Source organism: Anabas testudineus, chromosome 22 (genome assembly GCF_900324465.2).
Source record: "Anabas testudineus chromosome 22, fAnaTes1.2, whole genome shotgun sequence".
NCBI lineage: Eukaryota > Metazoa > Chordata > Actinopteri > Anabantiformes > Anabantidae > Anabas > Anabas testudineus.
In genome coordinates, this window is record NC_046630.1 from 12,285,799 (window position 1) to 12,313,759 (window position 27,961).

A 27,961-nucleotide genomic window follows, 5' to 3' on the forward strand; every position below is an offset into this window, starting at 1 on the left:
TCAGTGCCAGTAACTAACACCGGAAACCACCTTTGTTTTAGAGAGTTGGACACTTTACCTAACCTTAATTTCTTAATTTCAGTGTTCGAGATGTTGTATAGTTTAGTTCCCAACATGTTGCCTCTGCAACATGTCGGCTTCCGAGCGGGTTTAATATGTAAGTAATTGGTGCACAGTCACACTTCATAAAAAAATATTCCTTTAATATTACAACAACAAAGGAATAACTCAAAGTACGTCATTGCCATCAATCTACATGACGTGTGGTTATGTGTGTCTCTGGGAGAGAGGGAGGGGGAGGGAGGAAGGAAGAGAGGCTCGGGGTTTGAACGCATAGGTTGATGAGTGAACTAGTGACTAGGAGTATAAAAGCTTGCATCCCCTGACCAAGGGAGAACAGGAAGAGGAGACTGAGGCTGCTCTACAACTCGTAGCAGACCGACAAAAGCATCCTTTACAACTTGAGCAGGCTGCAACAGAAAACAACAAGAAGGAAACTCTTGAGTGCACGCATCAGATTTGAGGTGGAACTCGGCTGACCCACCTGTGCAGGCGGCTCGTTCGGTTAGTTTCAGGAAGAGTGAAAATGCTCTGGAGAGTGACTCTTGCTGTGGCTGTGGTGTGTGTCGGTGGTATATGTAACTGTGTGCAGGCTGATGTAATGAGCAGACTGATGGTTCCAAGGGACTATGGGGTGAAACTGTGCGGGAGAGAGTTCATTAGAGCAGTCATTTTCACCTGCGGAGGCTCCCGGTGGAAACGATCCACAGAGGGAGATTTAGGTGAGTTGACCTTACCACACTTTCAATTCATTCTTAAATTGTGCAAATTAATGTATGCTGATAGGTTTCAAATAGCATTGAAATGTTGATGCATCTCTTTTTTTATTCTGGTGCAGCTCAGATATGGTGGGAGGAACCGATTTGTTTTTAGTTACTTAAGATGACAGAAGAGAAAACGATGAAGAAATGTCACTTGCTTTTGTAATTCTTATGCTGTAAGGTTAGATTGTCACAGGGCTTTATGAGGTGACACGTTTAAGTCAGGCAGCTGATTTTTCTTTTTTCTTCTCCAGAGCCTTTCCAGTGGACTTCCCCCAGTGATGAAACAGTAGACAACAACCAGCACACCTGGCAGCGTGGGGCAGAGCTCGCAGACGGCCACCTTCCCCTCCGCACTGCCTCCTCTTACTCCCTGGCAGACCTCCTGGCTCTTTATGTTGAAGAAAGGCAGCACCAGTCGTTGAGTGACCCAGTCCCACTGGAGAAGAAGTTGTCGACGGTTTTAGGCGAGCAAGATGGCAATCCAGCCACTGCTGACTGGCCCATACCGAGCAAGAAGAAGAGGAACTTTTCTCTGGGTGTAGCAGGGATGTGCTGCAACCAGGGCTGTACCAAAAATGACATTGGACGCTTGTGCTGAAGCAGGAAGGAGAGGGGTGGACAAGAACAGGGATGGTAGAGGGGGCGTTTAATGGTATAGTTAGATATTCCCACTTATCTTCCTGCCCAGAATATACAATCCAGTAAGAGTAATAACTGTATTAGATCATCACATCACCACAACGTCATGTCTTCGCCACATTTTCTTTCTTGCCTTCATTCGGTATTTTGTTAATAAAGCTGTACTGTTTATTGCCCTTTCAGCATTGTTGACAATAAATTGTAAAAACTATGTAAATATGAAATCTTGAGCCGTATCATATGTTGTCCACCATGTTTTCTGTATGCATGAAAAGAAAGTGGAGCAATAAGCACCATCTATGTTCTCAAGTGCAGACCTTCAGACTAAACTAGTCACACTAACACAGACTAATATCACACATTCACTGGCCTCATTTTATAACATTACACCTGCCTGATCATCAGCATCGACACCCTGAGGACACAACCGCAAAAAACGAGTTCTTTCTTTATGACGACATGTTTAACACTATGAACACAACTAAATACTTGGTCTAAATTTAGAAACAAGGTATTATACAAAACAAAAATGCTCATGTTCACGGTACTACAGTATGTTTTAATAAAAATCTATGCACACCTGGCACATGCTACATATCCACATGTCCATATTTACATCTATCTACACATACATGTATTGAAGGCAGCTGCATTTGCTCATCATATGACAAAACCACACAAAATTTCAAGCCACAACAAACAGTAAATGAAATAAGTGCAACAAAAAAAAACAAAAAAAACACCAGCTTAATCTGTTAAAAGGAAACAAATAATTAGCTGTTACACAGCAACTAACATCTTAATAATAGACCTTCAGTAAAAAAAAAAAAAAAAAAGAAAAATGATAAATGCAAAACAAGATTAAACGTAGATCATAAGAGCTTTGGGGATGTGACTTACTTTTTGTAGGGTGACAGAAGAATTGCTCTTTACAGTTTCTTCTTAGTGATGTGAGAGGCCAATCGGTATTTTACACCTGCGCATGTACGGCATGAAAAAAACCTTGGAGAATGACGTTTGAAACTGCTGTTCCAAAAATGTGGTTCTGTCGATCTTCCTACTTCAGTCTTTAGCATCTGGCATGTAAAGTTTTATACATTCATATAATAAAATCCCCTTTACGATATGTCATGGTTAACAGTGTAATGCAATTTACACCAAATACACACATTCAAGATGAGATCTGTAATAATGACGTGAACAAAAGGCAAAACATAATAAATGAAACAATATTTTGCAACAATCCAAACAATTACAAGACAAACTCTTTAGAAAATATACATTTACCCTTTAGTAATTCCCATGCTGGTTTCCTTTGAAACAAGAATGATACTGTGCAAAGCCATGATACGACACTACTGTTCTCAAAGAGTAGTTATTGCTGTGTGTCTGATATATTTCGTTGTTTCCACATTGCATGACATCATGTAAGCAAGTAAACTGTGTTAAGTCTGACTTCTGTATTATAGAAATCTGGTGTAATCATAGCAAAATACCATCACTTAAAAAAAGGGAGCCCCTATTTTTCCTGTGGTTACGTTCACTTCGATTAGTGAAAACAGTGAGAACTCCACTGTAACAGTAGAAATCTTCCTCAAAATCGCTTGTAGAGCTCTTCATAGTGCTCAAAGCCTGCTGCTTTACACGTAGGGACTGTCCTTTATCAGTCTCAAAGAGAATTAAGTAACAGTCTGTCTGGCCATCAGGAGAAAAGCTGCTCATTTCTAGTCATTCCTTAAAAGTACAGGCACACAACAGTGCAGTGAGGTTCAGGTCATGTGGATTTCGCACAGTGAAGTTTTTTAATTCAGTCATTTACAGCCTGCTATGAATGCCATGGTTTGTTTGGGTAAGCGAAATGAATTGCTACTTATTTTACAACAATATCTGTAAACCGATAAAATATGCACATAAAAATGTTTTGCTTGTTGAGGATTTCTTCATTCTGGTACTGACTGATTTTAAGGCTATAACATTCAAAACAAAGTTAAGGTTTAAGAAGTATTATCATATCTGTAAAACACGTGGGACATAAGAAAATAACTTATTTCTCATACTGAAATGTTCTTAAAGGCATCAGAAATGATCGCTTGTTTGAGTCCAATGTAGTGTGCTCATCACTTTGTATACTTCATGTGGCATCACAGAAATTGCTCTGTTAAGAAGCGTTGCGAACAACTCCCAAGAGTTCAGAAACACCTAAAGGTCAGAGGTTCAGGGATCAATGCTCCTCATCCGTCCTTGATGTCTCGTACAGCCTCCACACTGTGGATTAATGTCTTGAACGTAGGCCGCATGCTTGGGTCACCGCTCCAACACTCTGTCATAATCTTGTGAATCTAAGGAAACAAAAAACAACACAGAAAAACAAAGCTATTAGATTGTTTTAGCTTTAGGCATTGAGCTCGCAGAGCTGCTAGAATGCCTGTGCACTAATTTTAGATTAAGACATAAACTGTGATAAAACATTTTCTTTTATTGTATGTATAGAAAGACTGACCTCCTTTGGACAATTATCAGGAGCAGGTAGCCTGTATCCCTGTTTCAGCAGGTCAATCAGATGGTAGACAATCATCTGGCCCTGCTTTTCATTTCCCATCTTGTCCATAAACACCTTGAAAAGAAAGGAAATTTTAATTTATTTAATTTTATTAATTACACTCTAGTAACATTTTTCACAATTAAAATTGTCCTAAAAATTGAAACAGAGCGTTTCCTGTTTTTGAGTACATTGCATATACAACAGAGCAGAGTGCTCATTCAACTGATTCCTTTCACAACACGACAAACTAATTCCACTGGCCATTGATTTGTTGCTCGATTGAGTGAGTCCAACAGGTGACAAAATAATTAGGGGTAGATTAGGAACATAGTTAAATGACAGTAAAGGAACAATTAGAGCGAAGGCATGAGTTACCGCTGGTGGACTGCAGTTCTTGTCACTGTATGTGAAGAGTTCATAGAGGACAACTCCAAAACTCCAAACGTCTGATGCTACAGAGAACTTGCTCTCAGTCAGCGACTCAGGAGCATACCTGGAAAACATCAAAACTGTGTCCACACTAGTCCTATATCCGATATTTACCACAACTGTAGCAATGCCAGTGAAAAATATGACCAAATTTCACCCGAGGAAAATCAACATGCTTGTTGAACCACTAACACGTGCAATGTGTCATCCTCACCAAAAGATGGGGCTTTCCCCCGGCTCTCTGACAGTGTAGTACTCTTTGTCCTGCGGCAGCACTTTGGTCAGCCCGAAATCACCAATTTTCACCCTCATCTCACTCTCCACCAGAATGTTTCTAGTGGCCAGGTCTCTGTGGATGTAACGCTTTGTGGCAAGATAGTCCATACCCTGGGAAAAGAGGATTTAGAAATTATACATATAGTAGTCTCTTCCAAAAGTAAGTGCTATGTTCTATATTATTCAAAATACTGAATAATAATAATTATTCAGTTCAATAATTATTCAGTATATTGAATAATAGAGCACTTGCTGTACACCGTGTTTAACGTACAGCAAATGCACGGACCTTTTCCTTCTAATACCTCTTTACATACATATTCATGCACTGTTACCTTGCAAATCTGTGACGCATAGAGCAACAGTTTTTTGGAGTCAAAGTGGTCCTTGTGTTTGATGAGATAATCTCTCAAGCTGCCATAGGGGAGGTATTCCATAATCAGCCGCAGGTTCCTTCGTCCTGCAGAAAGTCAGGAGTGCAATACGTATATTAAAAGAGAAAATATGATGTCTGAGCAGTCCAGTGGCATTTCTGAGAAAATGTAGATCTATTTGTTTCGTGGGTGCCCTAGGCAACAAATGTGGAGACTGTCAAGACATTATTTTGTATAACAAAATGTTCAAGGGTGGTAATATTAAATCAAGAAACTGGCGTAGGCTGAATAAGCGACAGGAAAGGTTGCTCTCTCACTGAGGGAAAGCAAAAAACTGAATCCCTCCTAGAGCTGTAGTTATTTGAATCCTAACAAGGGAAACAAAGAAATGAGATTGTCCTATTATTATTGTTTGCATTTTCTGTTATCTGCTACACTCACTGGATTAATATTTGTTTGTTTCTAATGTAGAAATTAAGGTTGACAAAACATACAGAGTAAAACAAACTGTATATTAATTATAATTTCCATTTCTGACCATATAGACATCAGATGATGTCCTCATACCTGCACTATAGCATACTCCTTTGTATTTGACAATGTTCTCATGCTGGAGGGATTTGAGGATCTCGATTTCCCGCTCAAAGTCCCTGAGGTGTTCTGCTGTGCTGTGCTGAAGTTTCTTCACTGCTACCACCTCTCCTGTGCTGTCTTGCAGGGGGTCATACCTGCACATCTCCACACTGCCAAAGTTTCCCTTCAGAGTGGAGTCAGAGAGAGAACAGACTTAAGTGATAAATTAACAAGCTTAATTTCTGGTTAAATTGGCTTTTTTATGTTCCATAACATAAAATATAATCTGGTCCATCAACTAGGATGATTACAGTGATTAGAAGAAGAATTATCATAACACAAGTTATTTAAAATTCTGTTCTTTCATATCAAATAGCAATGACCAGGCAGAAAATATCATGAGAATATCTGTGATGACAGTGGTAACTGCTCATTAGTTGTGCTTTATCTGTTTGCTTTAACGATTTTTCATATTTTAGAAAATGAAATTATTTATGGTATGTATGTATGTATGTGTGTTCCTCACTTTTCCCAGCTGTTTGAGAAAGATTAGGTGCCGCTCCTCAAACTGGGCAGGCTCCTGGTTCTCGGAGGCCCATGGGAAGGTGAAGCCTCTTCTGTTGGGCACCATGTCACTCTCCACCAGCAGCTCATAGTCTGCAATAGAACAAGATGGATTTTATGCATGCACAGACAGTGTGGGTGTGGTGCAGAGGATATCCACATTATTTGTAGATCTAACTACCAGATGTGAAAGTTTGCATGTTTGTCTCTTTTTGTTTTCCTACCTGGTGTGAAGAGGCTGTTGAGATCTCTGATAATTGCTCTGAAGGACGGTCGATATAAAGGCTCGTAGTCCATGCAGCTGTTAATCAGATTGGCCAGTTCTGTCCATTTGGGAGCTGGCAGCTGGTGTCTGTCCTCATAGAAGAGGTTTTTCTGAAAACAAAAAAGGAAAAGTCAGCACCTGCTTGTTTTCAACTTGGGCTGAAAATGGTTTAGGTGCTAGAGGAGAAAAGATACACTGGACCCTCATGCAAGAACCACTTATATGAACAGATTTGTTCTTAAATTCCACATTTGAGAGAGATTTAAGAGAATGTACGGCATTTACCAGTTTTTCTCAAAGTGGTCGATTTTGGGTGCACTGATTATGTGAATGATCAGATCTCATGGGCGCAAAGTTTCTCGTGAAGAGGTGGCACTAATCATTTTGAAACAAGTAATTACAAGATTTTGCAGTTAAGAGAGACTGAAGTATCTGATGTGAAACACTAGTACAAAAAAGACCCACACATAATGGTAGGAAAAATTTAAGACAAGAATATGAATATATGAATATGATTCTCTTGCATGGGACCCAATGTCTGCATTTAAAGAAACAGGGCAACGCTTGTTGTGGAATAAGGTTAAGGAGTCAGCCAGGAAACCAGCAGTAACTTAAAGATTACACCTAACTCAACCTTTCCCTAAATGTTGACCTCATATTTTAATACAGATCATTCTCAGTAAGTCAATCATATCAATGGTCTCTCTGGTGTTGTGACCTTGGAGCAGTCCAGAGTGCTGAGTGGTTTTTCTCCGCCACTACAAATCTCCCACAGGGTGGTCCCAAAGGCCCACTTGTCTGTGGCTAAACTCAGGTTTTGGGGATTTTCAATGCACTCAGGGGGAACCCATGGGATACGCTCCACCAGCACTGAGGGAGAGAAAGAAAGGAAAAAAGAAACGCTTATAGGAGATGATACTGTATATGAATGAAATGGAAGAAAGAGAGGCCAAATGAAGTTAGGCTGACAAAACACTGTCAGCAACTGAGACAATCACACCACAAAAGCTATTTGAGAACATATTTGAGAACATTATTCCCACATGGACTCACAGAGGTGTGAGTTACAAGTCTACCCACATCAGGTCAGTACATGAAGACGTGTATCTCACCTTCTCTGGGCAGCACAGTGATGCTGATTCCAGGGTCACTGAGCTTAATGAAGGGCAGGCTGCCTGTCTTCCAGTCCTCCTCTCTGATTAAAAGAACATTCTTGGCACACACGTTTCCATGACAGAGGTTCTTGTCCTCCTGTGTGCAGATTTAAAAAGAGAAAACATAAATGAGTTTGGTGTTAATGTATTCCTCTTCCATTCCATTTGTTGTCTGACATAAAACAGTATGTGTAGCTGTGTTTGCGTGTATGGACAGTCTTACCAGGTAGTGCATGGCCCAGGCTAGCTGTTTGGCCACTTCTAGTTTCCAGGTGATGTTAACAGAGCTTTTATTCTTTTTCAGATAGATGTCCAGAGAGCCAAATTTACCATACTCTTGCACCATCATGTCTGACAGAGAGATAAGAGCAAGACTATTTTATAATTCAAACTATTACATATTCAAAATCTTCTAAAGTTGTGAATTTATTCATCCATGTGTTCTTTTCATGAGAAGAATATTAGGTGCACATTGGCATGTATTAGCAATACACTGCTTTGAGTAGATTGAGATATTGTAAAGACAAACAACAGACACAAACCTAGGCCTACAGGCATGTTATATAACCTCTAAAACCTCTTACATTCTTTCCTGGTTGTTCTACCTCAGAACTGCACACTGACCAGCAAACAGCTGCTGCTCTGAGATGTGTGGGCAGTTGCAGGTTGATTAAAGATCCCTGCAGAGGCCCATTAGTGACTTGTTGATACTGAGACCTAATCCAGTCAGAGTGGAAAGGTCAGAGCAGAGCAGGTCAGCAGGTCAGAAACCTTATTTCCCCTATGATTTATGTGATCTAATTTTCTGCCCCTTCAACATGAACACAGCTGTTCCAGTGTGGAAATATTTGCCTTTCTTTATATCGACTCCTCCTGGATGTTTCAGTACCCACTTATTGTCAACATGGACAAACAATCTGTTTTATTTTGGTCTTAACATCCCTCTCATCTACACAAAAGATTCAGTGCTTCTTCCTGCACTTAAGTAGTGCAAATACAGTTAATGTTTCCTTTGTTTGTGATCACCTCTGCCCAGTATTGTTTCTTTTGTGCATGTTGTACACTGGTGAACTTACTCTCATCGCCACAGACACACACGCCATAGTTAAGGAGTAAGTGCTTATGAGAGAGCTGGCTCATCATGCTGGCTGCTTCGAAAAATGACTACGAGGGAGAAAATTAGGGAAAAGAGACAAGATTAGAGAAATTGAATTTGATTCAGTTAACATGTGTCCTTTCAAAGAGGCAAAGACAAGAAGCAACAAGCCAACCTCTGAAAAGTTGCGGTGAGCCTTGTCTAGGATCTTGACAACAACATCGATCTGGTGTATCTCTCCATAGTCTCCCAGCTCCTTCCTCACACCACAGAAGATCTTGGTGAAAGTTCCTTGGCCTAGACTCTTGTTCTAAAACATTTCATTATGTTAAATTAAACAAAAAAAGACTTTTTGAAAGGAAACAGGCATTTTTAAAACCTTTATCTGAGCCAAACCAATCCCTCACGAAATGCTTACAAATATTTTGTAATCTAAGATGCTATAAATGTAAACAGGGCACACTTTTAAGCTTAATCAGTAATATGATCATATCTGCCAGAGACAGTCTATTTATGAAAACGTAACTAATGTGCACATCTCACAATAGAATCAGATCTTTTATTCTCATTATTTCAATTTTAACACCACTGGTTAACTAAATCTTGCAGCTTTTTAATCAGCACAGATAAAACACCCAACTGAGTACTTTAAACCAGGACTCAGTTGTGAGTCAGCCAGATAAACCCTATCTAAGCTATGGTTTCTTAATTAACTGCACAGCACAGCTGTACTCAAGTCCAAATAGGAACATGACAAAGCAATAGGTGCACCTGCTAAATCAAGAGTGACTACGTAGCAATACAGAAAACCCCTGAACGCTCTGATTAGTGGAATGGCTTCTGTGGTTTTCCTGTGACAGGCCTATTGTACAGAAATTGAACAACACAACATACATTGGGACGGAAATGGACCAGTCATCAAGGTAATAGCACATCTGACACATTGTCACACGAACACACACAGTGCCGTCACACTCGTCCATGGGGACTGCTACTGATGATGTTGTAGGTGGATCAATTGAGGAAGTCCTTAGTTAACTGCAATGACCTGACTGACCCTGCAGGAGTCCCTCTTGTCCTCAATGATCATTTTGGTGCATTCAATCACAGTGACAAGCTTAGAGTGGGCTGTGGCTTGTTTCTTGTCTGGCTTTACATGCAGTATTTCTTTATAATTAGGTTGGCTCTGTACCCACTTAGGTAGTTCAGCTTTGTAAATCTAGATGTGTTTAGCAAAGTAATATACTTGATACTGCTGTAACCGTCCTCAAAAAAACAATGCAAGAAGACACTTACGATGATGAGGTCCTCTTTTCGGATTTTGTGGAACACCATCTGGCTGATGTCGTGTTTGTGAAGCAAGGGAGATAGACAAACCTCTGACCCTTGATTATTCCTGCACACCAGCAGGTTGGATTTATCTGAAGAAGGGTAAAGACCACGACAAGGATTTATTAAACTCACATTTCGACTACGAGATGGTTACTGCACTTCAGCTTTGCGCTGTTAAATGTCAAATTTGAGTAGCAGCTACCAATTGTGAGACTGTCAGATAATTAGATTAGGTTAATTCTGGCGTTCCTAATCATGAATGTCAGCATGAATAAAAGACTATGGGGTTTATTTTTTGTTTTAGTTTTTTTGACATTTACAGACATGGAACCTTGCTCAGATTAAGGAGCTCTGCCAGCCAGAAATCTGCTAAAGTCATTATTAAATCATGGAGTGATTTAACTCCATTAGATTCCCACAGTGATATCATGATGAAGCTGTGTTGGTAAAAATCAATTAAAGGATAGCAACACTTCTGATGCAGTATGAAAAAAGTGATACATTAAAATTGTGATCTAAAACTACATTTTAACAAACTCAACAGGTAATGTGTTAAAGATCTAATGCATTATACTGATATACTGTATATTAAAGATTACACGTGATGTAACACTGACCTTTGGGGCTGGGTGGGCAGCACCTGGTCAGCTGAAATGTGTAACCATCAGTACAGAGCGCCTCCTTTTGATAGCAGTGCAGAAGTTCTTTCAGTGAGCCAAAACTCCTCTTGGCACCACTCAAAATATACTCTCCTGACTCAGTCTTCATGATCTGACAGTGCTTACAGTCCACCATAGTTTCATACTGAAAATCAAATAACCAAATAAAGAATTATAAAGTTAAATTGTGCTGATATATTTTGCTGGGATGAATGGGGTCAAATTTAGTGATCAATCAGCAAAAACTGTTAAAAGTGTTATATGTACTTTACAATGATGGTGTGCCAAGATGAACTACTTACCCCCACCACAAAGGACATAAAGTATTTATCATGGTCCCTTGGGCTGCAGCGAAGAATGTACAGGCCTTGGTGGTTACCAGAGCGACGCAGCTTAGCTATTGTAAACTCCATCCTGCGAGACAGAATGAGTGTGTCTGTTTGTATGTGTGTTCATGCCATCTCATCTCTACATTGTGTCAACTGGACAGATTTTAGTTCAACATCTGTGTGTGTGTGTGTGTGTGTGTGTGTGTGTGTGTGTGTGTGTGTGTGTGTGTGTGTGCGCGTGTGTGCATGAAGTGCATATGTGACATGCTGCATCTGTGGATATATATTAAAGCTGCTTTGCGACAATGTCAATTGTAAAAAGCGCTATATGTGAGATACTTACGACACAGGACCATGACAGTAACTCTGAATGCACTCCAGAAGTCTTGGTGGAGCCACTTCTTTACACAGGTAATGATGGGCATCAGCAACTAGTCTGTAATATCCATCAACTAATGATACAAATGACAGGGCCTCTGGGAGAGAATGAAACTCCAGTTCCTTTGTGGTGAGACATAGACATAGAGAGATGACGGACAATCATAAATATAAATAAATCACTGAGTACCTGCTTTGAACTTTAAATTCATAACTTTTCAAACTACATAGTTTATGCAACTAGTATTACTGCAACATGTATACATTTTGGATTTAGTTAAAGACGACAGACAAAATACAATGGGGCAAAAAAGTATTTAGTCAGCCACTGATTGTGCAAGTTCTCCCGCTTAAAATGATGACAGAGGTCTGTAATTTTCATCATAGGTACACTTCAGCTGTGAGAGACAGCATGTGGAAAAAAATCCAAGAAATCACATTGGAGGATTTTTAAAGAATTTATTTATAAATTCCTGCGTAAAATAAGTATTTGGTCAATAACAAAAGTTCAACTCAAGCATGATGTTTCCACCCCCATGCTTCACAGTGGATATGGTATTCTTGGGATGTAACTCACCATTCTTCTTCCTCCAAACACGACGAGTTGAGTTTTTACCAAAATTTCTATTTTGGTCTCATCTGACCACATGACATTCTCCCAATCCTCCTCTGGATCATCCACATGGTCACGGGCAAACTTTAGACGGGCCTGGAGATGTGTTGGCTTAAGCAGGGGGAGACGTCTGGCACTGTAGAATTCGACGTCAGCGTAGTGTGTTACTGATGGTAACCTTTGTTACTTTGGTCCCAGCTCTCTGCAAGTCATTCACCAGGTCCCCCCGTGTAGATCCCATGATCAGTTTGACCCCACGGGATGAGATCTTGTGTGGAGCCCCAGATCGAGGGAGATTAACAATGACCTTGTATGTCTTCCATTTTCTAATAATTGCTCCCACAGTTGATTTATTCACACCAAGCTAGTTCAAACAGGTGCCATTAATACAGGTAACGAGTGGGAGACAGAAGAGCTTCTTAAAAGTTACAGGTTTGTGAAAGCCAGAAATCTTGATTTTAGGTGACCAAATACTTTACGCAGGAATTTATAAATAAATTCTTTCTACAATTTCTACAATGTGACTTCTTGGATTTTTTTTCCACATGCTGTCTCTCACAGTTGAAGTGTATCATCATCATCATCATCATCATTCAATCATTTTAAGCGGGAGAACTTGCACAATCGGTGGCTGACTAAATACTTTTTTGCCCCATTGTACATCAATGTACCAAACAGTAGTTTTAATAAATTAGTATGAGATATTGTACATAGGAAATTTGTGATCATTTGTGATATATTTAGATCTAAATACCACAAAGCAGAACAATTCTTAATTTAACAGTGATAGTAGCGCATGAAGTAGCGTATGCTATACCAGGATCTGGTTGTCCTGTCTGGTGAGGGTAACTATGCGACTCTCCACAGACCCCTCCTTATGGCCCTGTTTGATGCTGATGTCAATCACCTCTGGGAAGTCACAGAATGTCTGCACGTCCTGGAGACACAAATAGAGCAAAACACACACGTTACTGTTGCTGGCAAATTTAAACAACTCCTACAGCTCCATCTGTTGGTCAGAACTAACCATGACAGAAGAATAGACTGGTAGTGTATAAGTGCACTACCATGGTAAAATGAATTAGTCTCCTGGTCCTCACCTCCTCTGCTCCCTCCTCTTGTTTCCCTTTTGACCACTGGATTCCCTTGTTGCCCATGACAATGATGGTAACCTCATGTGCTGAGATGTCAGTCACTTGGAAGCGCTCTAAGAACAGGGAGGGCAGCAGCATCTCCAGGCTCATTAGGTATTTTAGCTTGAGGTTACACACTGTGGCCTTGCATTCACTGAACTGCTGGATGAACCTCCTAAAGCGATAGCGGATCCTCTTCCGAGTCAAGATGTTGTATTCTTGGATGCGGCTTCGCATGCATCTTGGCAGAAAGGACTTGTAGCTACATGGTGGGAGCATGGGTGGAGGTTAGATAAAATGGAGTTGAGAGAATAAAATGAGAAGGCAATGAAGAACACATGTCATCAAAAATAAAGAAAGACCAGATAGCACAAGTGAAATAATAATCCCCTGCTCCTAAATGCAGATAAAACTGATGTGGTTGTTATTGGCCTCCCCCGACATCGCCACCAGTTTGATCGCTTAACCTTAACTCCTCACAGCTGTGTGATTTCATAGAGCTTGACAGCCAAAACTCTTGGGAGCCACATTTAATCCTGAACTTTCTTTCTCGATATCTCTATTTTATTTCATCTAGGTAACACAGCTAAAATGATTCCAGAGACTATATTCTGTCCACAGAGTTAACAAGAACTCAGCTGGCTGCAGGGCCTGCAACCCCACAGACACAATTTGGCTCTGTAGACGTCAATAAATGGTAGGTTTGTTCCTGTTATCAATCCTTGGCTAGTGGTCAATTTCAGTCTCAATTTAATAAGCCCTGTAGTTACTGTGTAGTCCTGCCTAAAACATCATGGTATGTCCCTGAATATCCCTGCATTTCCCTGACTCTTTGTTTTTCCTTTCAAACAAATTACCATACAGTTTGTGTGCACCTTGCTCTCCTTCTCTTTCTCCCTTCTCATCATCATGAGAAGAGGGTGTATGGGCCAGGACAGATCAGCTGGTGGCATTCTACATTATCATATCAGCCAATTGGTCATAAAATTGTGAGTCAGAATATCCTACCTCGTATCATTGTAGATGTCCACAGGTGACTGACCACTCTCTTTTGCAAGCCTCATCATGTCCAGCACTGCCAGGCCCAGACACTCTTCCTGGGACTCATGGCTCAGTGGGATTTGTACCCAACCATTAAGAAAGTCACTACGCCACTGGGGAAGGCGATTAGAAAAAGAAAACACAAAATGAAGAATAAAGTAGTTAGATGTGGAGGAGGAGGGCAAACAGATACTAAATACTGTAGAGATAAAAAAGACAGCTAGAAGAGCTTCATGTGTCACATTTGCACATGCATGCAAGGAAGACAAAAAAAAGCAGAAACTATTTAAAAACACACACAAACAAACACACATGAATGCACAGACACAGCAACAGAGTGAGAAGAACCCTGACATAGCCTTGTTCCTCATTTGTGCTTCTTTGACACTATTACAACCCCACTTCCTGTTTTCTCAAGTTACTTAAAAGAATGGGCTGACATGACAGACAGATTGGCAGGCAGTCAGAAAGACAATTACATTTAGCCCCCTACCACCCAACACTGCTGCTTATCACTGTATTGACAAAAGCAAAGTAGGAAAGAGAAGGAGTGGCAATGGAAGCAAAGCAAGTTTAAAGAAAAACATGTTTAAAAACTAAAATAGACTAAATGTACAATGCCGAGAAGCATAGCAAGAAAAAATTCTCTGACTTAATGTTGAAATAATGCTAACCTGAAAAAACAGGTATGCCATGACACAATCATCCATCACAGGGGTCTCTGTCCCCTTGGAAACACCGTAACGATGAGCATAGAATGAACTGCCATTGTTATACCAGCCAGGAAAATAGTGCCTGGACAGAAGAGGAAGTCACAGAAAATCAAAAGAAAAGAATTGCAAACATAAAAACAACACATGAAAAATAGAAAATATTTCAAAACGCTAAAAAAACTAAAATATTACAGGTTACCTGATCCTGAAGAGCAGTTTCTCACTGTCCGACTGTTGCAGTTTAAAGATGTGATTAGGAGGAAACCATATCCGATCGCTATCCCTCATCAAGCCAAACAAACTGCAGTACACCGGAGCAATTCCTGGACAAGGAAACAAAGTCTGTTTAATCAGTTTGGACTGAGTCAAGTCATGCAAATGTTTACTATAGTACAGTACAGGCTGTTTTATTAAGGCACTATACATAAAACTCACTCTATTTAATAGATTGAATTTGATCAGCAGTCATAGACTGTTTCCATTTGATCACATTCGCTTTGTAACCAGGCATGAACAATGAGTAACCTCCTGTAACTAATTCACATTAATAATAAAGAAAGCAAACTAGCATACTTATTCTGTTCCTAAAATAAATAACTACGTTGCACATTTTAGTTTTAGAAGCACATTTTACTAGCTTGCAAACAACAGCACACAAGCAAGAAAACTCTGTGTCTTCTTTGAACTTCAAGTCTAATGTGAGAATCTTCATCAAATCTGCATTTTATTATCTTAGAAAATATTGCATACAGATGCAGCCTTTTTTACACAGTGACACAGAGCGGCAAATGGAAGTCTTTATATGCAGAAAACTGGACTGCTTCAAGGCTCTCTTATCCAGTCTGCCCAAATACAATATAAATCTGTATAGTTGATCCAGAACTCTGCTGCTGGAGTCCTGACCAGGACCAGCAGATCTCACCTGGACACATTACACCCATTATAAAATCTTACGTGCCAATTCCCATATTGATTTTAAAATTATTTTACTTGATTTTAAAGCACTCATCTTTCTAATACAGTGTGATTTCAGTGTATGAAGAGTGTATGTTCTCTTAAATCTGCTGGCACAGGTCTATTGCAAGACAAAACAACATGGTGAGACAGCTGTTTGTTCTTATGCTCCAACATAGAATTGTCTAGCTGTGGATCTGTGAACTACTGGAAGCACATCAAAAACCTACCTATTTAGCCCGACCTTTTTGTGTATGTATGCAGGTATGTGTATATGCATGTGTGTACATATATATACAGTGGCAAGAAAAAGTATGTGAACCGCATTAATTTGTCATAAAATGTGATCTGATCTTCTCCACATCTTTTAGGAGGAATTTTAGCCCGTTCTTTCAGGCAGAACTGCTTTAGCTCTGTCATTTTCTTTGGTGTCTCGTGTGTGGTTTTCCTAAAGTGCAGTAATGTCCATCCATCCATTTTCTTAAACGCTACTGGCCAAATTGCCACATAAACAGCACCTTCCTTTGTGGTGTCCTGCCATAGACACCCTGCTTGTTCAATGTTTTATGTACTGTAGACTCATGAACACATGTGTTAGCCAGTTCCAATGATGCCTTCAAATCTTTGGCTGTCACTCGGGTTTGCTTCTTTACCTCATTGATGAGTGTTTGTTGTGCTCTTGGGGTCATTTTGACTGGCCGCCCACTTCTTGGTAGAGTAGCAACAGTTCCAAAGTGTCTCCATTTGTAGATTGCTTCTCTAACTGTAGACTGGTGAGTTTCTAAAGTCTTTGACATCACTTTGTAACCCTTTCTAGCTTTATTGAATCAACAAAGACAGACTGTATCCCTGTTAAAGGATTTTTTGGGGAGGGGACGATGGACAAACATCTGTCTGTCGACCTGACGACAGATGTTCATTGTAGAGTGGTTTGGAAAGCCCACAGAGGCAAGGTTCACATTTGACATTTGTGAATTTAATTCCAGTTCATCTTACAATGCTGGTCAACAGCTTTTATATGGATGTGAAACACTTTAAATTTATGTTGTCTATGAAAGGTGAAAATTAAACTTGATACACACACACACAGTAATTAGGGGTTAGGGTTAGCATTTACATGAAAATTTCCCATGAACAGTTTTGCATGTTTGTCTATATCCCTGAAATTCTATTTATGTGAAAAGATAATAATAATAATCATGACATGACAAAGACCAACAATCTCAGTATGGATGACTCTTACCACTTTACCCAAATCTGTTTTTGTTTCCATTCCCACAACTCTTTAGTCTGTCTTCAAAACCCACTCGCAAGACTCACAAGAGCACTCACAAGAGTGAAGAAATTGTGTGAGGATGGGAGCGCTGCTTAAGAGGAAGTCTGCTTAACCACAACAGAGGAAGTCAAGACAAAGAACTAACAAGGTTGTTATAGGCAGACCCAACCCTGGATTATTTATTAAAAATGCACTGCAATTTAAATGTCTCTAAAGCAAGAAAAATGGGCAAGCATGAGGATCTGGACAACTTTGACATGGGACAAATTGTGATGCTTAGAATACTGGGTCAAAACAACTCCAAAAGCAGGTCTAGTGGAATGTTCCCAGTATGCAGTGGTCATTAGGAAGTGGTCCATGAAAGGATAACCAGTAAAAGACGACCGTAATGGGTGCTCAACGATTACTAATGCTTGAGGGGTGTAAAGAGTAGCCCACATGGTCTCATACCACAGAAGACTACATTGTGCTGTAGCACTTCTATAAAAACTTTATGCTGGCTATGATCGGCGGCGGTCAAAACATATACTGCATTGTAGCTGGCTGTGTATGAAGCAGTATGGCTGCAGATCAGTCAGAGTGATAAATCACATTTTCTTTTACATAATGCACGTAACAAGGTTCACAACCCTAGTTTAGCTGCGGATAAGATGGTACTGGAGTGCACTATGGGATAGAGGCAAGCAGGAGGAGGCAGTGTGATTCTCAAGGTGATGTTCCGCTGGGGAAACTCTTGGTCCTGTCATTCATGTGGATGTTACTTTGACATGCACCACCTACCGAAACATTGCTGAAGACCATGTATAACTCTTGCAAAAGTATAACAAAATGACAGTGGCTTCCTTCAGCAGGATAATACTCCCTGCCATAGTGCGGAAATTGTTCACGAATGGCTTGTCTGATGTGTCAGGAATGACCAGATGGAGGAGATTAGGTAGGGTATATAGGGGGAAGGTAAAAGGTGAAAAACAAGGACAAAAGTCAGAAAGTAAACAATGAAAAAGGAAATACAAGCAGATACAGAAAAGGCACTAATAAAAGAAGCGAAAGGGGTTGTTTCTTATCAGCTCAAGAAGGAATGGAGCGAGAGTGCTTGGCAGAGAAAGATAGAGCTATGACAGAGACAAAAAAAAAAACCCATAGTTGACAACTTCCTGATATGAGTTTGCTTGAAAGAGAAGGTGAAAAGCTAGTCTTAAACACCATAGATCTACTTCCAAAATAGAATTTGTACTTGAACAAAAATAAACATACAGAAATGGATAAATACTGAACACAAAAATGATTCTTCTCCATGACAAGTGATGGGAAAGGTAAATGAGAAATTATCAAAACATAATTTTCAGAGAGCATCAGAACAGGAGCAGTTTCCTGGTGAATGTTCCTAGCCCCTTTTACACTGCCCATTAAAGATAGCCTCACTGTTCTGTGTAAAAGCTACCGGCATACCGGCCAAGAGCAAACAGACAAGTCCACATTGACCCTCCTTTAATCTGGAGGTAGTGTTAGAGGTGGGGACACCCCTGCGTCTGTGTCAAAGACCAAAGGCAGCGTCAGGCCTTGTAGGGGAAAGGATGTGAAATTTTGGTGACATTTTATTATAAGACCGGGCCACTACAACATGCAAATAGTTGGAGGAAGGCAGCAGAAGAAGGTTGTCAGTTTTTTTGGCAAGAAAGCCAAGCCGGTTGTAAATGATTACACCTAATATCTTACTCCAACTCTAACTTAGTAACTACTATTTACTCCAGAGCTGCACGCCATAACCATCCTGAAGTTTCTGTTTCTCCTCCAGTTTCTTATTATGCATATTTTACCTGTCGTGTTGCCCATCACGTCAAATGCTGTGTTAAATGTCACATTACTAAGGTGCTGGTATTATGTAAAATTAAACGTGAACTGGAGCATCTTTAGAGCAGCTTTTAAGGTTCAATGCTACTTTACTGAAGTGAACAAAGATGGACCCTGTTTTTTCTGTGTTCTTTATGTAAACACATTCGAGTTAAAATATCCTAATAAGGTGGTGGGCCACCACATATAACCAGAATAAGTTCAGTGTTCCCAGGCATCTGAAATATACTAGAGGGATAAACAACATTCTTAGAAAATATATTTCCTCATTTGGTGTACAGATGCCTGTAAATATTCAAAATACTGCCTGTTGCTGTGCTATTTACAAGCAGCGAAGAAGCAAAGAATGCTCAATGAGGTAAGAAAAGAGCCAGACAGTAACATCTAAATATTTTAATGATTCATTACCATCTCTGTTTATAAGTCAACCATGTGAAAAACATTGAACAGGCATGGTATCCATTGCAGGAAACCATAAAGGAAAGCCTTCACTAACTAAACAATGCAGCATGTGTGAAGTTTGCCAAAGACCACCCCGACACTCCATAACACTACTGGAAAAATGTCTTGTGGACAGTCAAAACAAAAATAAAATAGTTTGGGAGGAGTATGCAGCCCTATGTATGGCTTAAAAAGAAAAGCCCGTACTGATATGAAAACATTATTCCAGCAGTGAAATACAGCAGAGGGAGCATCAAAACAAAGAGAAGCTCAGAAGAAGCTGGGTGATGCAGCAGGACAATAAACACCAAACATAAAAGTTAACCTACAACAAAATGGCTTTGGAGATATTTAATTCTGCCTTTTGAAGTGGCCCAGTCAGAGCCCAGACCTTAACTGAACAGAGATGCTGTGGAATGACATCAAAGAGAGCCATTCCCGCCAGATTTCCTAAGAATGTCTGAGCTAAAGCTGTTTTTTAAGGAAGAGACCAAAGGTCCAAACTCCAGCTTAAAAATACTGTTTGATGTTATTCGTGAGTCAGCTTATAGCAAAAAATGTCATTTACATACTTCATTAATGATCAATTATCTAATGCTCAATAGTGTGCAGTTATTATAAAGCGCTACCAGTTGTCTTTCTACTGCCTTGCCTTACTTACCATTTGTAGTGTCACTATATATGCAGTACAACAAGTGGCTAAACCCATTCCTTAATATTTCAATTTCTATGCAAAACAAACCTCCCTTTATACAAGTGTAACACTGGAGACTTTTCAAAGATATAGCGTGTATGCAGCCTGACACATTTGACATTGTTTGTCAGCAACAACTTCACAATGTCGCACGAACAACCACATGTGCAAACCAGTGAACTACTCAAGGTGAGAGTGATGTGTACTGTACCTATTAAGCTGTGAAGAAAGAACAATTTGTCCCACCATTGCAGTATGATTATATTGTCTTTCATCTCCTCTGTGTTTTGGAATATATTTTATGCATGTTTCATATTTTACCATCACGGAAGTCCCATAATATACTGATGCTGTTCAACAATTAAGTTCATATTAATAAACAGTATTTTGTATGTGGACAGACATAAGAACTAAAATCTTCTTGTCACTCACCACTCGCTTTTGCCGCAATGATGCACAGTTCCTCTGCTACATACTCCCCAGATGGAAACGTGAGCACATTTTCCAAACCTCTGGCTCCATTTCCTCCTTCATCCTTCACCCCGTGGTAAAGCTGGACAGTGAGACAGGTGGCTTCCATGTCTTGCTTGTTGCAGAGTCCTGCCGCTAGGTCAGTGTCAGGGAGGTGGCCATTAGGATGTGCTGTGGGACTGGCCGTCAGTGAGTCCATGTCTGTCAGCAGAATACAGGCCATGTGCCACTTAAAACAAACATTCACCTGTTTGGAGAGAAAGAAATTGGTGAAACAAGCTAAATAAAAGGGAGAACAGGTTCAACATAAACTGTACATTAACCCTTTTATTCCACTTACTTAAATCAATTGCAGAAATATTAACAGGTTGTGAGAAAAGAGTGAATATGTTTAACTTTCGACAAGGCAAGCCCTCAAATGTACCTTAATTTTTTGGATAAAAGCGTCTGCTAAATGACTAAATGTAATGAGGAAGAGGAAAAAAAAAAAGTAGGAGGTCTTCTGAAATATACACTGAGCATGAATAAGTTATCTTGAAATGTGACAAAGAAAAATAATAATGCTCAAGTATTATTTTATAGTATACTGCAGCTCTGCCATAATTTATAATTTTACAAAGATATAATTTCTCACTTTGGTGAAACTGCCAGAGAGATGATAAATTAACTATATGTTTATTATTGAGGTCATAGAGGGTGGTGGAGTCATGCTGCATTCCACTATAATAACAGTCTGTTCTAATGTTTTGCACCTTGATTATGTAAGGGGGGGTGTTCAAAACATTAGAAACAACTCTTAACATAATGCACTCCAGTTGTTTCTCAACTACAATGCAATACTGCTGTATTGGATTGCAATTACATTTTTTAGGTCTACCTAATAATATAGCCAGTGAGTGTGTAATAATGTTATGTAATGTACCGTACTTATAGTATAGTAGAGTATAGTATAGTAAGGTTTCACAACAGTGAAAAGTTGACAGCGTCTCACCCTTGAGATGATATAGCACTACCGCAAAAGGGTGTTTTTATCTGCTGATAAGAAGCAAAAACAATAAAACAATGTCAAGGAAGTGCAAGAACAGTATGGACACAATAATTACAACTATTGAGAAAACAAAATAATGTATCCTTGATTTTTATATGAATAGTAAGGAAAAATGAACATCACAGTATTCAAATTTTAATGTGGAAAAACTATAAATGCAGTAGGTTTACACTACGTAATGAAATCTGCCAAATACTTTCTGTGTGGAGTTTGCATGTTCTTCCTGTGTCTGCTCAGGTTCTCTCAGGGCATGAGACATGCATGTTAGATTAATTGGTGACTCTAAGATTGTGAGTATGAATGTTTGTCTGTCTCTGCCCTGTGATGGAGGACAAGCGGTTAAGATAATGGATGAATGGATGTAACTTTGGGAATAAACTGATAATTCCAGAGCCTTCATTAGTATTTTAAATTGCTGCTCTGCAACATATTGAATCTTGGCATAACTAATGATACACTACATAACAAACTACATAACTGAATTACAAGCATTGGTAACCATATCTTAAGAGACTTTCCACTGCTGAAGCTGTTCTATGTGGGACGCAAGAGCTGAAAAGTAAACCTGACATGTAGTCAAAGAACCGTGCAAAGTATCAAGCAGGTCAAGCTGAATGTTACTGATGTTACTTGCTGAAGACATTCGGTGGAGGAAGGTTAGAGGAAGGCTTGTTAAGAATACAGGAAAGCACTGCCACCAGTTTGTCGGTGTGTTTACACACCCAAAACGTTTATCACTAAGCAGGCACTCAGAGTGTTAGACCAGTTCCTTGCTTGGTCTTATCAGAGTCTTGGTGGTAGTTGAAGTCAGAGCTATCAGCTCAGCCACATTTAGCCTTTTATGGCTGCTCTGCTCCATTACTGGCTTCTCATGCCCCCCTCTTTAATTGGCCCCTAGAAATTTACTTTTACCAATTAACTGCAGACTTCCTTTAATCCTTCAACACTTCATGTTGAACAATTAAAATAACTATTAATAATATCTAAATGATATTAAGATTGGAGATTTATTATAACTATATTCGACAATTACCATTTAATGGTACCTAGTAAAAAAATCCATGGACAGCAAAATCAGTTTGAGGCTGTATTAATGGCTGTGATTTGTGTGCCCCTCAACTCCTAAAAGCCAAGGCTTTAACTTTAAAATGGAGATCGCCGACAGACTTTGTCTCATAGATTGTTGTGTTTAAAATAAATTCCATCTATGAAATTATGTCCCACATGTCTCATAATTGTGTCAAAAGATCCATGAAGATTTATACGGTATGCTATTGAGAGAATTGGCAAATACACTGTAGTCCACTTTGACATCTAGCTACAGCATTACAAAATACTAAATGCAGCAGCTCCTTTCCTCTCTTACCTAAAATCAGAAAATGCCAGTATCTATTTCATAATGTAAATCAACATGGGATTAATCTGGATCAGTTGAAGTTATGCACAAAAAAATGTCAAATATCTCTGGCATCATAATCTCAAATGTCACTATTTACTGGGTTTCTTAGTCCTCCACAAATTTGAAACATAGGGTTTGGTCTGTTGGACTGATTCCACAGAACACTAATGCTGCTGTTGCCAAAGATTACTCCAGTTTGTTGACTGTGTACTGCACCTTTGCTTTGCTTTGCTTTCACTTCTTCAGTGAACAAGTGAAAGCATTACAAAAAGATGACGTGCATCACCCATCATCACATAATTTATATGCGTAAGAGTAGGTGATTTGATTTAGTCTCATGTGGCTTCATGTTCATCTCAACAGCTCTTGACCCACCCCGAGTTCTCTAGAAAACATAGGAGAAAACAACAGCAGAAAAAAAATGGGTAGTTACTGTTTATCCTATTTCCATGGTGCACATTTTTAAACAGCTGTAATAATCACAACATGAAATTATTAAAATGTTTTAACCAGGTGTAGACAACAGTGCAGACAAACTGTTCAGAGTAGAGAAACTGCACTACTCTCTCTATTCACAAGGTTTAGGGGAATAACTGCTAAACACAAGCAGTAGGTTTAATATACACTATGTAATGAAATCTGCACCACAAAAAGGCTTAAGTATGATGATTAAGAACAGATGATTTGGTGGAAAGAAAAACAGATGATTGTTTCAGGCCTCATAAAATTACACTGGGGTTCATAAAAAGCTGGCATTATTGACGCAAACTGTCACACCTATAACTGTTAAAACATAATGATGATGAGGATGAAGTCAGGGTGGATGTTTGAGCACAAAAGCTTTATTCCCCTGTATTTAATGTTTTTTGACATTAAACACAGGGGAATAAAGCTTGCGTCCTGAGCTGAACCAACGTTGAGTTTATTCCTGACAGCCTTAATCATGAACCATGGCATCAAAGGTCCTATAACCTGAAGGAAGTACTTATTTCAACCCAAACCACAATCTTTTCCTAAAACTAACCAAGCAGTTTTTGTGCCTAATAATAATCCTTATCTAACAGACACTGTTCAAGAACATTACCATGAATATGAAGGATTTGTTATACCTGGCAGAAGAGGTTGTTTCTGAAACAGTCTTTAGAGTTCGTCCATCCATCCATTATCTAAACAACTTATCCTGTTAGGGGTCATGGAAACTGGACCCAATCCCAGCCATCACTAGGCGAAAGGCAGGATACACACTGGGCATGTCGCCAGTCTAACATTCACACTCATGTTTACACCTACAGGCAATTTCACAGCATAGGCAGAACATGTGAATAGTTCATTAAGACCATGGAGTATGTGGCTGTTTTAGGTTGGAGGAGTCATCAAAATTGTTTGGAAATGTTTGCATTTAGTAACAACATCATAACCAGGAGAGGTTCCTGTGTTACTAATCTTGAGTACTTGCTCTTCATTCATCTTAGATGTTTCAACGGAACAATAACTTCAGTGTGTGTCATATTCTGACAAGCAACCACACACCCATCTAAAAGTAAACGTGCTATTGCTCATCAGTCTTTTAAGAGGTTACTTATGAAAATCCCCTTTTGACTTTTGGCAAGATAAAGTACCTCAGATTTTTTTTTCAAAGCCTCCCCTTACCTTCTGTTCTGACATGCTAAAAGGAAATTGATCAAAAAAGGGCAACAGCAGGCTGCAAAAGCTTACCAAAAGCACTGGTGGGATGTAATCTTTAGTCACTGAGCAAACAGGACAATTACAGTGTTGTGTCTAAAGTTCAAATTGTCCTTGGTGGTACTGCTCAACCACTTCCCACTATGCTGATGCAATGCTGTGGTTGTTTCAACATTTTTACACTTCCCCGAAAGGGTCCACAAGACTTATCTATTGAATACTCAATCTATGTAAAACAATGATTTCAAATTAGCACAATACTCTGTAAATTGCACTTTTTGGTTGAACTATTGCAGACATGCAGCCGCTTATTAGTAACAACTGTAGACATGATTCTGTATTTTCATGTACTGTTCTGTTAGGTTGAGTACTGCACAGCAAAATACCACTTTTTAGAGGCTTCTCTTCATAAAACCACCAGAATTCCACAAGAGAAAAAAAAACCTCAGGCAGCTGTTAACAATGACTATGTCATGTCCTGCTATCCATGTGTAATTCCTGAAGGTTCAGTGGATGAATAAAAATCATTTGAGACTGAGCACAAATATGGATGCAAATTTCCATTATCTGATGCACAGTATGTGTGTGTTGGCTCCTGGTAGGTTAAAAAGACACTACTGTGTTTAAAAGCTATTTATTAAAGCTACATTATAGAAAAAATCATAAAAGAAACATAATGGGAGAATCTAGTTGGACAGATGGTCAACATTATAAACTAGCAAACTGGGAAATGTGCTGGTAAGGATTTTCAGTCACCCATGACAATTGTCAGCAAAGTTGCCTAAAGCAGCATGCTTCAAAAGATAAATGAATAAAAGACTGCAGTAAACATAATCATCATTTCACAAAAATGTCGTATGGGAAAACAAGCAGCTATAGCTTTGCTGTTGCTGTTGTTCCAGTTTAAACTAACCTAACTAATTTTTTCTCCATTACAGCAGCTGACAGTGCAGTTCTCTGTCTATGACCTAAATAAAATGTATAGAGTGCTACAAATGATACCTGATGAAAGAATAACGTACTTTCCCCATAACTGTCTACGTGCTTATGTCACTGATTTTTGTTCTTCCAGTAACAACCTAAAATAAAAATTGCTAAATCTGTGTTTAAGCTTTTTCAAGAAATAACTTAACAAACTCAGACTGTCTGCCATATACTGTGTATATCGCTAAGTATATCCTTTGTGTGTTAAATGCTAAGTTAACACCAAAGCCCAGTAGTCCCCTAAAACGGTAAACAGTCAACTTGGGAAACCATATCACTATAACTGGTTGAAAATGACTAAAACATTGCAAAACTACATTGCATACAATCTCAAAACCAGAAAACACAGCATTGAGAGGCTTGAACTGGAAATGAAGAAATGAACTGACTGTACTGAAGGGAATTAACTAACCTGACTACTAAAATTATCTACCAGTTGCCAGTTTATTGGATACACTGAGGCTAACACAGTCTAATACACCATTTGTGTAATAAACACCAATGTTGAATGGATTCTACCAAAAATGCTAAATATTAATATTACCTGTCATATTAACCCATTATCTACATGGCTCAAAGCATCCTCAAAAGAAACTGAGCATTAAAACTCTCACAAAAGTTAGGTTTTATATTACTGTGGTAATATTTAAAAAATAATTCGTAATGTTTAGATTCTTTTCTACATTAACCAACCTTGTCTATGTACAATTCAACTTTACCTCAGCCTCAGCCAACAAAAAACCCATATAACAGTGCTTTGTTATTTGTAATAATACCTTACTATCATAATCATGAAATATGATAAAGAAAAGTGTTGGTGAAAACTTTTAACCAATTATCAGGAAAGTAAACTTTCTGTTGATCTAGTTTGACAAAATAAAAATGTCACAGCAGCAAATTAAAGGGCGACTCCACCAAAATTAAGTTGCTTACAATTATGCTAGTTTGGGGAGTTTATATGGGATAGGTCCTCCAGGTGACATCATCTGAACTTTATAACTCCTCCAGGTGACATCATCTGAACTTTATAACTCCTCCAGGTGACATCATCTGATATTTTTTTACAGCTAAAAGCAGGTGGATATTTTATTATAGAAAGGTCAGAGGGAGATTAAAAGCTCTTCATGTGAAGCTACATGATGTCCCCAAACTGGAGTCATAAAGGAAATTGGTGTTTCCCTTTAACATTTCAGAGCCTAATGACAGAAAGTGTTCAGCTCATGAATCTCTGGTTTCTATCTACTGTGACACACTTTTACAAACGTGTCCAGTCTGTGTAATAAACTCTAAACCACATCAACAGAGGTCCCAGTCTGTCGTGTGGTTCCTGCTGCTATAAACAAATGGACTCTCTGCTAAGCTAACATCAGGAACTCACTCAGACACTCACACAACTTCGCTTACTCTACCTGTTCTCCTCCAATGTGCTGCAGCCTTTGGGGGTTTTTTCTTAAATCCACACGTGTCGCTCGGTCTTCGTAGTCCAGCAGAGTCCACCTGGGTCCAGGACCTGCTCCCGGCCTTGGCTAGCTACAACCGCAGACCTAACGCTTTACGTTAGCTGTCAACACAAGTACCGTTCCCTCGTTGTTTGCCATCACGTCCGTCTTTACGCGTCTCCTCCACCTAAGTTATCGCCTTTGACGCTTCCCTGCAGCCTCTCGCCAACTTTAGACTAGTTCATTGTCCTGTGCTCGATATGAAGCTTGAGTCACAGCGGGGACAGTTCACCGAGGGCCGCCTCACTGTCCCACTACAGTCCTGCTCTGAGCAGATGATACTGCTCCGTTAGATGACAGCGATGTGAGGGCGGAGCAGCCTGTCTGCCTGCAGCCGCACACTGCCTGTCTGCAGCTGCACACTGTCTGTCTGCACACACTGTCTGTCTGCACACACTGTCTGGGGGGGTTGTTTCTTCCGTGTTTCACACGGAAGTAATTTTGTGCAACGCTGAGTTAAAGTTATTCCTTGAGGTGATGCCAGGCAGCCTGAAGGGAGACAAAACACCGAGCCTGGATCATTTAGATTTGTGGATTGGAAATGTACCTCAGTGATCAGTAGAGTTGTGTTGGACATGTTCACATCTAACCCACTCTACACAAAATGCATCATTAGGCTACATCCAATAGCCCATATCAATCTGTGCATTGGTTTCCATTTCCCTTCTAATATAACCTAAATATCAGCGTATACATAATACATTAGAGAACAATCTAAACCAATCTA

At 39.5% G+C, this 27,961-nt stretch overlaps 2 protein-coding genes across 3 annotated transcripts; one reads left to right on the forward strand and one right to left on the reverse strand.

Annotated features, from left to right (window-relative positions):
• Nucleotides 1-52: 52 nt before the first annotated feature.
• Nucleotides 53-2,194, forward strand: rln1 (relaxin 1). The gene is made up of 2 exons (XM_026339007.1): nucleotides 53-782; nucleotides 1,076-2,194. Exons 1-2 carry the CDS (start codon nucleotides 587-589, stop codon nucleotides 1,420-1,422), a joined length of 543 nt encoding a protein of 180 aa, XP_026194792.1. The 5' UTR covers nucleotides 53-586; the 3' UTR covers nucleotides 1,423-2,194.
• jak2a (Janus kinase 2a) lies at nucleotides 2,002-27,558 on the reverse strand. Of its 2 annotated transcripts, XM_026339005.1 has the most exons (25): nucleotides 27,145-27,558; nucleotides 21,613-21,656; nucleotides 20,583-20,868; nucleotides 15,134-15,257; nucleotides 14,896-15,016; nucleotides 14,189-14,334; nucleotides 13,148-13,442; nucleotides 12,865-12,984; nucleotides 11,400-11,557; nucleotides 11,030-11,141; nucleotides 10,686-10,872; nucleotides 10,033-10,157; nucleotides 8,912-9,046; nucleotides 8,717-8,804; nucleotides 7,864-7,991; nucleotides 7,599-7,737; nucleotides 7,205-7,356; nucleotides 6,446-6,596; nucleotides 6,184-6,314; nucleotides 5,652-5,841; nucleotides 5,046-5,170; nucleotides 4,649-4,821; nucleotides 4,381-4,498; nucleotides 3,964-4,077; nucleotides 3,668-3,802 (listed from the first exon to the last, which is right to left on the reverse strand). In XM_026339005.1, exons 3-25 carry the CDS (start codon nucleotides 20,842-20,844, stop codon nucleotides 3,695-3,697), a joined length of 3,402 nt encoding a protein of 1,133 aa, XP_026194790.1. In that variant the 5' UTR covers nucleotides 20,845-20,868; nucleotides 21,613-21,656; nucleotides 27,145-27,558; the 3' UTR covers nucleotides 3,668-3,694. The 2 variants fall into 2 exon arrangements, with proteins under 2 accessions (XP_026194791.1, XP_026194790.1); XM_026339006.1 differs by lacking the exon at nucleotides 21,613-21,656 and having other exon boundaries at nucleotides 2,002-3,802; nucleotides 27,145-27,557.
• Nucleotides 27,559-27,961: the final 403 nt, after the last annotated feature.